The following is a 17349-nucleotide window of genomic DNA, read 5'->3' as shown; positions in this document are numbered from 1 at the left end:
TGGAGCAATCTGTAGGGAGTAAAGGGAGAAAAGCACTAGTTTTTTTTTTTTTTTTTTTTAAATCCTGGAACTGGAGAGAAGATTTGCTTTAAAAGCTTAAAAAAAAAAAAAAAAAAAACTACCTAAAGTTTGCTCAAAGCTTTTCAAAATCTTGCTGAACGCCTGTATAAGTTAAAGTATAACTAAAGGCAAAACCTTTTTCTCTTTCGTTCATTGACTGACACAGCTCCAGATCTTCTTGACCATTGGGTTATGCTACCCCCCACAGGTGTAGGACACTGGTCAGGAAAAAAACTTTACCACGCCTATGGGGCAGTCCCAGGGGGTATACTCCTACTTCCTGCTATAGGCACTCGGTTTTAGTTCTGCCTGGATCCTTGCTGGGATCTCTGGTCCTAGCATTTTTTCCTTTTTAAAACGATTTTTTTTTTCCTCTAATTAATTTCTGTTCCTGTGAGAACTACAATCAACTGCCTGACTTGGGCGATGCACTGGATATTCTAGATGCTTAAGGTCTCCCCAGTCCAGCCAGTGAGCACCACCCGATCTCAGCTCCGCGCTAGGTCGGCCGCAACATAGCCCCACTGGACGGGGCTGGTCGGCGAGTTAAACGTCTAGCGAGGACCTGATTACGGCCTGAGTCACAGCATATCTCTGGCTCGCAGCACCCTAATTCCAATATGGCGTGATGGTCTGCTTGGAGTGGTGCCCACCTGGTTTCCATAGTATGGTAAGTAGTGTTCCCCCCTTTCACTGGTGACCTGTGGGGGTGAACATGGGCCCCTCCCTGGGATGATCAGAACCCCTGAGTTTCCGTCCTTCCCGCAGAGCGCCCCCCTCTTTTATTGAGGTCCCGCTGTGGACCACCCCCCTCCCCTCCCCCTCCCTCTGTCTCCTCCTTGTCCCTGTCCCTGATTTGGTGGCTTCGTTTTCCGGCTCTTCGGCAGGGAAAATCCTTTCTTTCCCTGTACTGGACGGTGGTCACCACAGATGCCAGCCTGTCTGGGTGGGGAAGCGTCTTGGGCACAGATGGTGCTCAGGGGGTTTGGACTCTGAAGGAGTCCAGACTGCCGATCAATATCCTGGAAGTTCGGGCAATCAGGCTTTGCCTGACCCATTCGACGGATTGTCTGCAGGGGCACCTTTAATCGGACAATGCCACAGCTGTGGCATATGTCAATCACCAAGTGTCCTAGCGGTCCGGGAAGTTGCCGGAATTCTACAGTGGGCAGAATGCTTTGTTCCAGCCTTCTCTGCTATGCATATTCCAGGGGTGGAAAATTGGCAGGCGGACTACCTCAAACGGCAGGCGTTGGACCAGGAGAATGGTTTCTTCATCCAGAGGTGTTTCATCAACTGTGTCTCTGGTGGGGAACTCCCGAAGTGGACCTGTTGGCTTCTCGTCTAAACAGGAAGGTGCAAAGGTTTGTAGCATGATCTCGGGATCCTCTGGCCTACGCCACAGACGCTCTGGTGGGCCTTTAAGGTCAGTATCGTCTGATATACGCTTTTCCTACTCTAACACTTCTGCCAAGACTTATGAAAAGAATTGAGGCTGAACGGAGTCCGGTCATCTTGGTGGCCCCAGACTGCCCTCGCCAGTCTTGGTACTCAGATCTGGTTCAGCTGGTCACCAATGTCCCTTGGAGACTCCCTTTGAGAGAGTCTTCTGGCTCAAGGGCCAATATTCCATCCTGCTTTACAGTCGCTGGCTTAACGGCGTAGCTGTTGAAAGCCAGGTGCTGAAGGATCGGGTGTGTCGGAATCGGTGATTCCCATGTTAAAAGCTAGAAAATCTACTAATAGGAAGATTTATCATCGCGTCTGGAAGGGGTATATTGCGTGGTGTGAGGCTTGAGGGGTTCCCCCCATTCCTTTTTGGTGGCTAGAATTTTGGAGTTCTCCAAAAAGGGGTAGATCAATGCTTGACCTTGAGAACCATCAAGAGCCAAGTTTCGGCCTTGTCGATTTTCTTTCAATGCCCTTTCGCTGTGCACTCCTTGATTCATACTTTTATTCAGGGGGTTCGCCTCTTGGCTCCCCCGGTGAGGTCTCCATTGCCCCCGTGGGACCTTAAATTTGCTGCTGTCGTTTCTTTAGAAGCCGCCTTTTGAAAATATATGTGAGCTTCCTCTGCTCACTTTGACACAGAAGGTAGCCTTCTTGGTGGCTATTACTTGGCTCAAGGGCCCATCTTCCATCCTACTTTGTAGTTGCTGGCTTTAACGGCTTGGCTGTTGAAAGCCAGGTGCTGAAGGATAGGGGATTGTCTGACTCGGTGATCTCCACACTGTTAAAAGCTGGAAAATCTACCTCTAGGAAGATTTACTATAGCTTCTGGAAGTCGTACATTGCGTGGTGTGAGTCTCTGGGGGTTTCCTCCTGTTCCTTTTCGGTGGCTTGAAATTTGGCATTTCCCCAAAGAGGTGTGGAACAGCGCCTGGCCTTGAGTACCATCATGAGCCAGGTTTCGGCCTTGGTGATTTTCTTTCAATGTCCTTTTGGCTACGTATTCTTTGGTTCACACCTTTGTTCATAGGGTTTGCCACTTGGCTCCCTCAGTGCGGTCTCAGTTGCCCCGTGGGTTCTTCAGAAACCGCCTTTCGAAAATATTGGCGAGGTTCCTTTGCATACATTGTCACAGAAGATAGCCTTCTTGGTGGCTATTGCTTCTGCAAGCAGGGTGTCGGAGCTGGCTGCTTTGTCTTGTCGTTCACAGAGATAAAGTGGTACTTCTCCTTTGTCAGTTATTCCTTCCTAAGGTTGTATCTGTTTTTTTGTATCTGAATGAAGACAATGGGATGCCTTCTCTGTGTCCTAAGCCTGAGCCTCCTAAGGAGATTGCCTTGTATTCTCTGCATGTGGCTCGGACGATCAGGGTGTACCTGGTGGCAATCTAGTCGTTTAGGAAATCGGACTCACTTTCTCCTATGTCCTCTGACAGTCGCAGCCCGTTCCGTATACCTTCACTAGTGGGTAATGGCGCCCTCTGCAGGAGTAAGCTAGGCAGTGAAAGTTTAATAAAAAAAAAAAACTTCACACTGAGACACACCTCTAGGGGGCTGTCCCTCAGCCATTACACAGTGAGCACTGTTCTCCAGTTTCATGCTGCCTAGCATCAGGAGTAGATCTAGGTCTTACCAGCTGGGACTTGGGTCTCAGTTCTTTTGTTTTTTTCTTTTAAAAAACTTTTTTTTTCTTTGAAAATAGTCATTTATTTCTCTTTCACTCACTATTGCCAGTTAGTCATGGGGATTCCTGGAGAACTACAAGCGACAGCAGAGCTGGGCCTCACACTGGATAATCTAGATCCTTATGGATTCCCAGCCTGCCAACGAGCGCCGCAGGTCATTGGGGCGCCCAGGCCTCACAATGACAGTGCCCCTGATGACGGGGACGAGCCTGCGGAGATCTATCTTCACCGGGATGACTCAACTTCGGAAGACCCTTGTGTTGCTAGCATCCCTTCCTGGCTGACGGCACCCCCACTCAGGGTGGGAGGTGTTCCGTATCGGAGGGGAGCCCGCTATCCGTGGAATGGTGAGTGATGCTACCCCCATGTCCCTGGGACAGTTGTCTGTGGGGTGTTATGTGGGCCCACTCCTGGGGATGGCAGGAAAAGGTGGTCTCTGTGGTATCCCCCTCTCCTGGCCATTTTGTGCGGCCCCTACCTCCCTGCCCCCACTAGGGGGTTCACTGTGGTGTACATTGCTATGGATGGTGGGTGTGGGGGCTTAGTGCACACTTCGGGGTACTTTTGTGGTTCCCCACGGTGGCCAGCTCCTGGGTTTTACACTACCTTGGCACCGATCGCTCGGCTGCCATTTTGGGTGAGGGCAGGCTGTTTTGGCTTCTTTGTGTAGGCAGCAGCCATTTTTTTTCTGTCATTCTGGCGCCATCTTTACTATGGGCGGCTGCCTAGTAAGGGCGGCGGCCATTTTGCGAGTGCTTCCTCCCATTTGTTTCTATTAGGCACCATATTACTGTGGCTCAAGGCATGCATCGGCCTCTAGTGCATGAGGTCACTTCCTTTTTCACTTCTCTTCACCCGCATGTGTGGAGGTCTGGACAAGTACACTGTGGGGTGATTTTTGGCTGTTTTTTCTGGCATTTTCCTGCAAAACTGTACTTTCTCTTTGGCTATAGCTGTTTTTAAGGGGTCTCCACCGGCGGGGCAGATTTGCGGTGTGGACCGTGGGAACCGCTGTTTTAAAGGGCCAGTGTCGAATCCTCTTCCATGGCCTCCTTATCTGCTGCACCTGCGACTTTGGCATCCAAGGTGGATCTGCTGATGTCTGAACGCATTACTAAAAAACAGCCGATGCCCTCTGTCTTCTGACTCAGAGCCTGATTTGGTTGCCACGGACAACGTCCCCCTTGAGGGGTCCAAGTCCTCACATTCGGAGGGGGAGGAGGAGGAGTCTACTGCGGCTCGGGAACACGCTATAGTGGATGCACTCATTAGCTCCGTCAGGGAGACTTTAAATATTGATGATGAGCCCACCCAGTCAGGTAAGCGGGTTTCCTTCGAGTCCAGCAAAGCCCAGAAGTCGGATCAGGTTTTTCCCTGCCTCAAGGATTTTCACGAAACTGAACGATCAATGGCGTTGCATCAAGCATATGCTGGCGGTGCCTAAGCAGTTTAAATACCGCTATCCCTTTGCGGATCCTGTTTACAATCGTTGGACGGTGTCACCCAAGGGGGACCACACTGTTTCTAGGTTGAATAAATCAACATTGATGCCTGTGGAGGACTCCCCGGTGTTCAAGGATCCAGCAGATAGGTGCGTGGAGACGCTTTCCCGCAACATGTATTTGGTGGCAGGCTCCCTGCTAAAGCCTGTGTTGGCTTCGGTGATTGTTTCTCCAACTGTCCTGTACCTGTGTGATGCGGCCTTGGACGAGGCTCCTTTGGTCGCAAGATTGTCTGCATTATTTGGCTAAAAAGTTGGTCGGCTGACCACGCTTCCAAGAAGACAGTGTCTGATGTCCCTTATGTGGGTAATCGTCTTTTTGGGGATACCTTGGATGAGTTGATCAAAGGTCTCGCGGGTGGTAAAAGTACCCTTTTGCCCCAAGCCTCTAAGGGAAAACCTCCCCGCGCTGGGGCGGGGTCCTTCTTTCAAGGCTCATCGTGGGTCCTTTTGTGCCGGTCCCAGGGAGCCAGGCTGGTTCGGCGGCCCGTCCCTCCTCCGCCCGAAGGGATTCCCTCACCCGTTGCAAGGGTGTGGGGGGGGGGGACGTCTGCGTTACTTTCAGGAACCCTGGTTGCCCCAACTTTGGGACAGGTGGGTTCACGAACGAATTCGTTCAGGGTACAAGATCGAGTTTCGATCTCGCCCCGCAGACAGGTTCTTTCCATCAAATCTCCGTCTGACTCCCGATCATTTAAAGGATCTCAAAGGGGCGGTGCAAGATCTTCTCATTGTGCCAGTCCATCAGTGGGACAGGTTTCCCAGGTTCTATTCCAACCTGTTTACGGTGCCCAGAAAGGAGGGCAAGGTGCGTCCAATTCTGGACTTAAAATCACGAAAACGCTTTGTGTGGGTACAAAAGTTCCGGATGGAATCCATCTGGTCGGTGGTGGCATTGTTAGTCCAGGGGACTTTCTGGCCTCCATCGACTTAAAGGATGCATATCTGCACATTCCTATCTTCGAGGGTCATCAGCGGTATCTCAGCTTCGCAGTGGCAGAGGAGCATTTTCAGTTTATGGCATTACCCTTCGGTCTCGCTTCGGCTCCCAGGGTATTCACCAAGGTTTTGGCTCCAGTGCTGGCTTTGCTGCGCATGAAGGGGATTGCGGTCTTCGGTTATCTGGACGACCTCCTGGTAAGGGCGAGCTTGTGTGCCACTGTGGCGAATGATCGCACAGTCACGGTTCAGACGCTCCAGGAGTTCGGGTGGACCATCAACTTTCAGAAGTTAGCTCTCACCCCGTCAGTTTGCCTCAATTACCTGGGCATGGTCTTGGACTTCGCACAAGCAAAGGATTTTCTCCCGGAGGAAAAACTTAGGGCCTTACAGGGCGAGATCAAGTCTCTCAGGGACAACGATCTCTCCTCGCTGCGGACCTGCATGCGGTCTCTGGGTCTGATGGTTTCGGCCCTCAAAGCCATCCCGTTTGCTCAGTTTCACACGAGAACTCTGCAAGCAGAGATTCCTGCCAGGTGGGACAGAAAACCTCAGTTGTTGGACAGGAGGATATCTCTGAGCCACCTCACAAGGACGAACCTTTCGTGGTGGCTTCTGTCGCCAGCTCTGACACAAGGCAAATCTTTTCGGCCTCTACTGTGGAGGGTGATGACCATGGATGCCAGCCTGTTCGGCTGGTGTGGAGTTCTGGACGCACTTTGTGCCCAGGGGATATGGTCGGCGGAGGAATGCTCCTTACCGATAAACATCTTGGAGCTCCGGGCAATCAAGCTCTGCTTGTTCCATTGTACGATTCGTCTACAGGGTCGCCCGGGTCGTGTTCAGTCGGACAACGCCATGGCGGTGGCTTGTGTCAGTCACCAAGGGGGCACCAAGAGTGCTCGGGCGGCCAAGGAAGTGGCCGAGATCCTGTCTTGGGCCGAGATACACATTCCAGCCATTTCGACTGTTCACATTCCGGTTGTGGAAAACTGGCAGGCGGAATATCTGAGTCGCCAGTCCCTGGACCAGGGGGAGTGGTCCCTGCATCCAGAGGTGTTTCGCCTCCTGTGTGCCCAGTGGGGGACTCCGGACGTGGATCTGTTCGCGTCCCATCTCAACCAAAAGGTGGGAAGGTTCGTGGCCAGAACCCGCAATCCTCTGGCGGATGCCACAGAGGCGTTGGTGGTGCCCTGGCACCAGTATCGGCTGATTTATGCCGTCCCTCCGATTCAACTGCGGTCCATAAAGGGTCACTGGTCGGCCTTAGCCATTTTCTTCCAGCGTCCCTTGGCGACTAATTCCTTGATTCACGCCTTTATTCAAGGGAAGGAGGAAGGCTCCTTTGCCTCCATGGGACCTGAAAGGGAGGCCGTTGCAAAACTGTTTTGTCCGTTTTGCAACGGCCTCCCTTTGAGAACATCAGAGAAATACCTCTGCCTGTGTTGTCCCAAAAAGTTGCCTTTCTGGTGGCTGTTACCTCTGCTTGCAGAGTGTCTGAGTTGGTGGCTCTGTCTTGCCGCTCGCCTTATCTGGTTGTTCATAGGGATAAAGTGGTCTTGAGACCCAATCAATCTTTTCTTCCCAAGGTGGTATCTGCCTTCCACCTCAACAAAGATATTGTCTTACCTTTGCTTTGTGCAAAACCTGAGCATCCCAAGGAATTTGCCTTACATTCCTTGGATGTGGTCCGGGCGGTCAGGGTTACCTGTCTGCCACGGAGTCTTTTAGGAAGCCTGATTCCCTGTTTGTCTTTCCTGAGGGACCTCGGAAAGGTTCGCTGAGTCCGCGGCAACCATCTTTAAATGGACCAGAAAGACTATTTTTCAGGCCTATTCACTAAAGGGTCAGGTGCCTCCTTTCTCTGTGAGGGCACATTCTCTACTAGAGCTGTCAGTGCCTCTTGGGCGTTTTGCCATCAGGCTTCTTGCAGGTGTGCAAAGCGGCGACCTGGTCATCTGTGCACACTTTCACAAAATTTTACAAACTTGATGTGATGGCATCCTTGGATGCTTCCTTTGGCCGCAAGGTTTGAGTGCAGCGGTGGTTTGAAGAGACATGTTGTTGCGTCTCTTTTCTGGGGTGTTTTTTGTTCTGGGTTAGCTCCTGTTGAGCTGCTGTTGCTCTGTTGGCTCGGTTTTTCCTCTGGCCTGGTTGACTTGTTGCCTTTTCTGTAGGTTGCGTCTTCCCACCCCTCACACCTGCACTGCTTTGGGACGTCCCACTCGTGAAGGTATACCGAACGGGCTGCGACTGTCAGAGGACGTAGGAGAAAATAGAGTTTTTGTAAGAACTTACCATAAAACTCTTTTCTCCGAGTTCTCTGACAGTCGCAGCCCCCGTCCCTCTGTTTTTTTTTGTTTTTTTTTTGTTTTTTTTCTCTGGGGTTGATGCCTTCCTGTACTGCTTGCTACGAAACTGGAGAACAGTGCTCACTGTGTCAGGATAATGGCTGAGGGACGGCTCCCTAGAGGTGTGTCTCAGTGTGAAGTTTTTTTATTAACCTTTCACTGCCTAGCTTACTCCTGCAGAGGGCGCCATTACCCACTCGTGAAGGTATACCGAACGGGCTGCGACTGTCAGAGGACTCGGAGAAAAGAGTTTTACGGTAAGTTCTTACAAAAACTCTATTTTTTCGTTACGGATGGACCTAGCAAGGGGTTGGCTGTATCTGCTGCATCCATTTCCAGATGGATCAGACAGACAGTGGTGCATTCCTATTCGAGTGTCAGGTTCCTCCTTTCCCTGTTAAGGCACACTATACGTGGGCGCTTAGTGCCTCTTGGGCCTCCTGCCAATCAGGCGTCAGTGATGCAGGCCACTTGGTCGTCTGTGCACACTTTCACAAAATGTACAAAGTAGATGTGCTGGCATCTGTAGATGCTGCTTTTGGCTGCAAGGTTTTGTAGGCTGCTGTTTGAGAGGACTAGTCCTCTTTGAGGGTGTATGTTTTTCAGGTGAGCTCCAGTTGTTCCTGGTTGAGCTCCATGTTAGCTGGTTGGCTAGGTTTAGCCTTTGGGAGTTTTTTCTGCTGTGTTTTTTTTTTTTTTTCAAACCCCTCATGTTTGACACGGCTTTAGGACGTCCCAATGGTCAAGAAGATTCTAGAGCTGTGTCTGACAATAAACGCGAGAGAAAATAGTTTTTTTGTCTTAGCGTAAAATCCTTTTCTCTGATGTTCATTGACGGACACAGCACCCACCCCTCTATTGAGTTAGGTTAGATTTCTCCTGACACTTCTTGCACCAAAACTGAGTGCCTATAGCAGGGAGGGGGTATATCCCCTGGGCCTGCCATATAGGCGTGGTAAAGTTTGTTTTTTTTTTTTTTTTTTTCTTCCTGCCTAGTGTCCTACTAAAGTAGGTGGCAGCATAACCCAATGGTCAAGAAGATTCTGGAGCTGTAGCCGTCAATGAACATCAGAGAAAAGGATTTTACGGTAAGACAAAAATCCATTTTTTTCCTCAAAGTTCTACAAACAATACCCCATAATGACAAGGTGAAAGAAGTTTGTTTTAAATCTTTGCAAATATATTAAAAATAAGAAACGAAAAATCAAGTTTACATAAGTATTCACAGCCTTTGCCATGACACTCAAAATTGAGTTTAAATGCATGCTGTTTCCACTTTCCGAGCACCAACCAAGCCATTAGGTTCAAGGAATTGTCTGTAGAACTCTGAGACAGGACTGTATCGAGGCACAGATCTGGTGACAGGTACAGAAAAACCTCTTCAGCATTTAAGGTCCCAATGATCACAGTAACCTCCATCACCTGTAAATGGAAGAGTTTGGAACCACCAGGAATCCTTCTAGAACGGGCCGCCCAGCCAAGCTAAACGATTAGCGGAGAAGGGCCTTAGTCAGGGAGGTGACCGGGTGACCAAGAACACTGATGGTAAATCTTGTCAGAGCTCCAAAGACATTTAAATACAAAATAGACATTTCAGGTGCTGTGCAATGATACTCAGTTCATAAAATGGTGGAGCAAAACTGAAATCCCTCGCAGCTGGGAGGTGAAACCGTGAGTATCTATCATGATGCCCAAGCATAACAATTTAACCACAAAGATACTCCATGAAAGCGCTGAGGGATTCTTTGAGTCTGTACAGCCACAAACCAGTGTTGTGAAAGCTCGTGGCTGGTAATTGTAGTTACACATTGGTGAAAGACCAAAACCACAGTTAATGCAAACATAAAGAATGTTTATTGGTCCAACAACAAACTTACACAGTCCAGTCTGTTCACACAGCAGCTTTTTTAAGTGTCAGTCACATGTTGCAATATTCCCACATGGACGTGACTTGAGAAGCTGAAAACGTACCAATAATCAAGCAGGTGCTGGAGGGGAGAGAGGAAAAACCACTCATTCTCCCAGATGGAAAGGATTTGGTGAAAAGCCCAATGTGTACCGCTGTGATGGACTACTGACACAATGTGGAAAAGCCAGGGATGTATTTTGCAGGCAAGGATGCAAAAAGGTACAAAATGCCATAGATTTATGTGGCAGCCACAGATGTTATGAGGCTGTGCAGCAATGCCGCGGGCTCGCAGATCAATCCAGGACAATCCCAGGAGACTCAGGCAGAGGATGGGTAGCTTAAAGTGGAGTTCCGGCCTATTTTGCAACTTTAATGATTCCTGGAGTGCTCGCTATGCTGATCAACAATTGGGCATTTTCAATTTTTTTTCGGGGGTCCCTTACCTTATTTTCAGGGCATTTTTGCTTGTACTTCCACCTTCTCCCCCCTCGGCCTCCCGCCATGGCCACCGACATCACTTCCTCCTTTGCATTGCATCCTGGGAGCTGTTTGTCATCACTCCCAGGAGGCTGGAATCAGGAAGAACTCCCAGAACACTCCCTGGAATCAGGAAGAAGGAAACTGCAGATTACACTGCAGCTTCAGATGCCCACATCCAAGATGGCCGCGCCCAGACAGCGTTTTTAAAAGTAAGATTTTTATTAAAATCCAATACCGTACATCTTGTAAGTATGAGAATAGCGGTTCTGTAAAGGGCGATGAATTAGTATTATAGGGGTATTTTTAGTTAAAGGTATTTGAGACCGGAACTCCACTTTAAGCTTCCGGATGGCACACCAGATGAGATGTCTCGGCCACTGTGGTCACTGGATGCGGTGCGTGTTGGGACACCAGGGGATAGCAACAATGCTCTGTGGAGCAATCTCTCAGAAGGTGGTTGTCATGACGATGCGTTTCAGGCGTGCCCACCTTCAGGTCATGTGACAAAGGCAGCCTATGAGAGTTCAAATAAGAAATGCATGGGGAGCCAAATTGATTCTTAAAGGTAGAGTGATCTCCCCCCACCCCCCCTCCAGCATGACCATGTAGATAACATTAATACTGCACAAGCATAAAACGTAAAAACATTAGACAATGTAATCGAATTATACTCACTGAATTGTATATTCTATAGAGAAATGTAAAAAAAAAAAATTAAGTATAAGAAACTGTGTGTGTGTGTGTGTGTGTGTGTGTATATATGTATGTATGTATGTATGTGTGTGTGTGTGTGTGTGTGTGTCAAAAACCCTGCATTGGCCAGGAAACAATCTCCAGCATGGCAGTTAAGAGTTCTATCACAAACAATAGATGGCCACAGGCATTGTTATACACAGTATATACAATAAAAATACTATCAAGTGTGTTTATAGCTCTATGCTTCGGCTACCCATTCTCTGCCTGAGTCTCCCAGGATTGTCCTAGGATTAATTGGCGAGCCCACGGCATTGCTGCACAGCCTCATGCCATCTTTGGCTGCCATATACATCCCTGGCTTTTTGTACCTTTTTGCATCCTTGTCTGCAAAATACATCCCTGGCTTTTCCACTTTGTGCCAGTAGTTCATCATAGCAGAACACCTATCCTTTAACCACTTGCCAACCGCATACTGTATACAGTGACTTGCGAAAGTATACTGCCCCCTTGAACTTTGCGACCTGTAATTTTTTGTGAAGAATCAACAAGTGGGACACAACCATGAAGTGGAACGAAATTTATTGGATTTCAAACTTTTTTAACAAAAAACTGAAAAATTGGGCGTGCAAAATTATTCAGCCCCCTTGAGTTAATACTTTGTAGCGCCACCTTTTGCTGCGATTACAGCTGTAAGTCGCTTGGGGTATGTCTCAGTTTTGAACATCGAGAGACTGAAATTTTTGCCCATTCCTCCTTGCAAAACAGCTCGAGCTCAGTGAGGTTGGATGGAGAGCGTTTGTGAACAGCAGTTTTCAGGTCTTTCCACAGATTCTCGATTGGATTCAGGTCTGGACTTTGACTTGGCCATTCTAACACCTGGATATGTTTATTTGTGAACCATTCCATTGTAGATTTTGATTTATGTTTTGGATCATTGTCTGAAGACAAATCTCCGTCCCAGTCTCAGGTCTTTTGCAGACTCCATCAGGTTTTCTTCCAGAACGGTCCTGTATTTGGCTCCATCCATCTTCCCATCAATTTTAACCATCTTCCCTGTCCCTGCTGAAGAAAAGCAGGCCCAAACCATGATGCTGCCAACCACCATGTTTGACAGTGGGGATGGTGTGTTCCGGGTGATGAGCTGTGTTGCTTTTACGACAAACATAACGTTTTGCATTGTTGCGCAAAAAATTTGATTTTTGCTTTCATCTGACCAGAGCACCTTCTTCCACATGTTTGGTGTGTCTCCCAGGTGGCTTGTGGCAAACTTTAAACAACACTTTTTATGGATCTCTTTAAGAAATGGCTTTCTTCTTGCCACTCTTCCATAAAGGCCAGATTTGTGCAGTATACGACTGATTGTTGTCCTATGGACAGAGTCTCCCACCTCAGCTGTAGATCTCTGCAGTTCATCCAGTGATCATGGGCCTCTTGGCTGCATCTCTGATCAGTCTTCTTGTATGGGCTGAAAGTTTAGAGGGACGGCCAGGTCTTCGTAGATTTGCAGTGGTCAGATACTCCTTCCATTTCAATATTATCGCTTGCACAGTGCTCCTTGGGATGTTTAAAGCTTGGGAAATCTTTTTGTATCCAAATCTGGCTTTAAACTTCTCCCCAACAGTATCTCGGACCTGCCTGGTGTGTTCCTTGTTCTTCATAATGCTCTCTGCGCTTTAAACGGACCTCTGAGACTATCACAGTGCAGGTGCATTTATACGGAGACTTGATTACACACAGGTGGATTCTATTTATCATCATTAGTCATTTAGGTCAACTTCTTGAGAGAGTTTGCTGCACTGAAAGTAAAGGGGCTGAATAATTTTGCACGCCCAATTTTTCAGTTTTTTATTTGTTAAAGTTTGAAATATCCAATAAATTTCGTTCCACTTCATGATTGTGTCCCACTTGTTGTTGATTCTTCACAAAAAATTAGTTTTATATCTTTATGTTTGAAGCCTGAAATGTGGCAAAAGGTCGCAAAGTTCAAGGGGGCCGAATACATTCGCAAAGCACTGTATATACGGCAGCAGAGTGGCTCCCCCAGGCAAAACCATGTATGGGTACGTCATTTGCCTGGGAGGAGCTAGGGGGCTCCCGCCCCCGCTCGTCAGCTCCAATTGCCGCCTGACACCCGCGATCGCTCCCCGGTGAGAGAGGATGGCCGGTTGTAAACACAGCCGACCGTCCTTCTCCCTGGAATGATCACAGAGCTCATGTGATCCTGCTATAAAGGATCACATGTCTCTATGGTCATCTCAGAAGCCCAACCTCCATACAGTTAGAATCACTCCCCTAGGCTCACATTTAACCACTTGATCACCCACATGGTTAACCTCTTCCCTGCCAATGGCATTGTAACAGTGCATATTTTTAGCACTGATTACTGTAGTAATGTCACTGGTACCCCCAAAGGTGTCAATGTCAGGGGTCCAATCTGTCCGTCGCAGTCCTGCAAAAAAATCGCAGATGGACGCAATTACTATTTAAAAAAAATAAATAAAAATGACAAATCTTTCCCCTAGTTAGTACACGCAATCACTTTTGCGCAAACAAATCAAAATACACTTATTGCATTTTTTTTTTTTTTTAACCAAAAAATATGTAGCAGAAAACAAATTGGCCTAAAATGTTAAAAAATTTTGATTTTTAATTTTTTTTTTTTTTTTTTTTTTTTGGGAATGTTATCTAGCAGAATGTGAGAAATAGTTTTTTTCTTTTTCAAAATTGTCGCTCGTTTTTTTCTTTACAGTGCAAAAAATAAAAATCGCACAGGTGATCAAATATCACCAAAAGAAAGCTCTATTTGTGGCAAAAATAGGACATCAATTTTATTTGGTCACAGCGTCGCACAACCACACAATTGTCCGTTAAAGTAACGCAGTGCCGAATCGCAAAATAGGGCCTGGTCATTAAGTGGGCAAATCCTTCCGGTCTTAAAGTGGTTAAAGCATCTGCTTTTTTCCATCTTGGAAAATTAGTGTTTTTACCTGGGAAGACTATCTCCTCTCTCCCCTCCAGCACTTGTTTGATTAATGGTATACGTTTTCAGCTTTTCAAGTCACGTCCATGTGGGATTATTGCAACATATGATTTGACACTTACACAGTCCAGTCTGTTCACACAGGAGCCCTTTTATCTTTAAGTTTGTTCTTGGACCAATGAACATTCTGCTTTTGGTCATTCACCCATGTGGAACTACAATTACCAGCCACCAGCTTTCACAACACTGGTTTGTGGCTGTACAGATTCATAGAATCTGTCAGAGCTCCAGTGTTTCTCTGTGGAAAGAGGAGAACCTTCCAGAAGAACAACCATCTCTGCACCACTCCAATGATCCAGGCCTGTATGGTAGAGTGTCCAGAAGGAAGCAACTCCTCAGTAAAAGGCACATGACGGCCCCTCTGGAGTTTTCCAAAAGGCACCTGAAGGGCTCTCAGACCGTGAGAAACAAAATTCTCTGGTTTGATGAAATAAAGATTGAACTCTTTGGCCTGAATGGCAAGCGTCATGTCTGGAGGAAACCAGGCATCGGTCATCACCTGGTCAATACCATCCCTACAGCGAAGCATACTGTACGGATGTTTTTCAGCAGCAGGAACTGGGAAACTAGTCAGGATCAAGTGAAAGATAAATGCAACAATATTCAGACATCCTTGAAGAAAACCTGCTCCAGAGTGCTCTACACCTCAGACTGGGGTGACGGTTCATCTTCCAACAGGATAACGACCCCAATCATACAGAAAAGATAACAAAGGAGTGGCTACTGGAAAACTCTGTAAATGTCCTTGAGTGGACTTGAACCGGATTGAACATTGCATGAGAGATCTGAAAATGGCTGTGCACCGACGCTCCCCATCCAACCTAATTGAGCTTGAGAGGTCCTGCAAAGAAGAATTGGAGAAATTACCCAAAAATAGGTGTGCCAAGCTTGTAGCATCATACTCAAACTGACTTGAGAATGTAATTGGTGCCAAAGGTGTTTGAAGAAAGTATTGAGCAAAGGCTGTGAATACTTATAACAATTTATTTATTTTTTTTAATAAATTTGCAAAGATTTTAATCTTTCACATTGTCATTATGGGGTATTGTTTGTAAAATTTTGAGAAAAAGAATTGAATCCATTTTGGAAGAAGGCTGTAACGTAACAAAATGCGGAAAAAATTAAGCGCTGTGAATGCTTTCCGGATGCACTGTATATATAATGCCTTTTTACGGCAGGGACAGCAGGACTGCTGCAGCATCCCCAGGTATTGCACACAAAGAAAGCAACACAGAAGATACTTTTTAATACAAGTGCATTTTACCACAGACACATCAGAACTGAAATGTTGGGGGTAACATACACGTTCAATTACAAAATGGCGGGTAGCAGTTTTATATGCTATATAATTTACAGAAAGTGGAATTCTACTTTAATTATAAATGCATCTGTACTTTCATTATTCTTACTCCCCCCTGCAAAGTCCACATATGCCTATTGATTCTGCAGGGAAGTCCAACTTAAGTATCTTCCTATGATGCATTAGGTGGACTCTTCTTCTTCCTCATCTTCCTATGAATACAGATCAGAGTTGCCACCCCAATGTAGGGTGTGCCTGCTTGCCGCGCCGTACAGTAGGATGAAACAATATTACAGGTGGCATGACTATGCTATTATCAATGACAAGCCTGTAACTTGGCATTCCGCACCAGAACATGCCTATTCCTGACATCTGCTGTTTGGATTGACAGCACTGCCCCTGTTGTTGAAACACTCCAAATGTGAACGGCTGTGTCTGAGAGGGGGTCATGTGAGACACAAATTTAAAGGGAATTTTGACTTTTTAAGGGGGGGTAAAGGAAGTGTTTTGTTTTTCTTTTAAGGCTTGTGCATCACATAGTAACTTTATTTGGTACTTATTAAGACTGTGTCATAAAGAACCCTTTAGTTGTATTCTAAATGTATAACCAGCAATATGGGGAGAATAACCCCTCCACTCGCTATTTTTCAGGGGCCCTGTTCTATGTGTGGTAATGAGCAATAATGGGGAGCAGTGTTACAGTGGAGGAACAGATGGCATTATCCAGAGCTGGAATACACCAAACCCAAATGTGGATCCATACGATTCTTATGGTAAGTTACAGTTATGGCACTTTTTTACAATTTGTGTGAATATTGTAGCCAAATTCATTGCCTTACACTGTAATGTGACCTAAATCGTTTTTTTTTTTGTTTCCCCCCTCCCCAAACAAGATCCTTCTGTACTACGAGGGGCATTTGAAGGCCACACCGATGCTGTGTGGGGATTGGTGTACAGTGCTACCCACCAGCGCTTGATGTCTGCCTCAGCAGATGGTACAATAAGAGTATGGAATGCTCTGGAAGCCTCTCCTGCATTAACAATATTTAACGATAACCAAGGTAACAAAAGTCAGCAGTTGGACAGAATGTTGTTTTTTCATGTTGCTATAGTGTTTGCTTTTACGTGCATGAGAGAGCTCCTTCGGATGTGTGAAAGGACACTGTTCATGTAAAGTATGGTAGCTGTCTGATGGGGTGACATCTTTATATAAAGGGAATAAAAACAAAGTGAATGTAGAAATAGCATTATTTTATTGCAGTTTTATGTTTGTGTTGACCTCTCCAAAACAATGTAAATGCTGCCAATATTTCTCTATCGTTCATTGACGGACGCAATCCTCTGATGAATATCAATAGGGTAATACCGCCCCCTGCAGGAGTGGGACACTAGGCAGAAAGAATTTAACGAAAAAAGTAAATTTATGGCGATTAAACGAATCCCTGCTAGTTAATCCGGCAGATATTGCGTCTTTCTCATTAGCCCTGATGCAATATTTTGAGGAAAACTCAATTACTGGCACTTCTCCATCTATACTCTGGGAAGCCCATAAAGCCAAAATTAGAGGTGTTTTGATAGAACTGGGGGCTAGGAGGAAAAAGGAAAGAGGTTTACAAAAGGAAAAACTTCTGTCAGAAATAAAGATACTGGAGACTAAACATAAAATGTCCCTTGACCTGGATATAAGGAGACAGGCACAGAAAATAGCACGTACAGTCTATGAATCAGGTGATAAGCCTGGAAAACAATTAGCACGCTCCTTGCAAACAAAAAACTCGGCTTCCTTTATATCAAAGATTAAATCAGCCTCTGGTACTAAAGTTCACTCTCTTCCCCGGAGATCGCTAAGGTTTTCCAGGAATATTACACAGACATTTACCATGTAAAAGGGGGGCTTTCTCATCTGACAAAAGAAGCAAAGATTGAAAGGATAAATACAT

The 17349-nt window shown here is 46.6% G+C and overlaps 1 protein-coding gene across 2 annotated transcripts in view; it reads left to right on the top strand.

Annotated features, from left to right (window-relative positions):
- STRN (striatin) overlaps positions 1-17349 on the top strand; it is a 239659-nt gene that overhangs the window by 167154 nt on the left and 55156 nt on the right. For both annotated transcript variants that reach the window (XM_082252290.1, XM_082252289.1), the window contains 2 exons: positions 16061-16182; positions 16303-16470. In XM_082252290.1, the coding sequence (XP_082108416.1) occupies positions 16061-16182; positions 16303-16470 (290 nt within the window). The remainder of the gene's footprint in view (positions 1-16060; positions 16183-16302; positions 16471-17349) is intronic.

Source organism: Pelophylax lessonae, assembly GCF_965119305.1.
Source record: "Pelophylax lessonae genome assembly, chromosome: 3".
Classification (NCBI taxonomy): Eukaryota; Metazoa; Chordata; class Amphibia; order Anura; family Ranidae; genus Pelophylax; species Pelophylax lessonae.
Note: the sequence above shows the minus strand (reverse complement) of the source record. Positions and strands in the feature narration are given on the sequence as shown.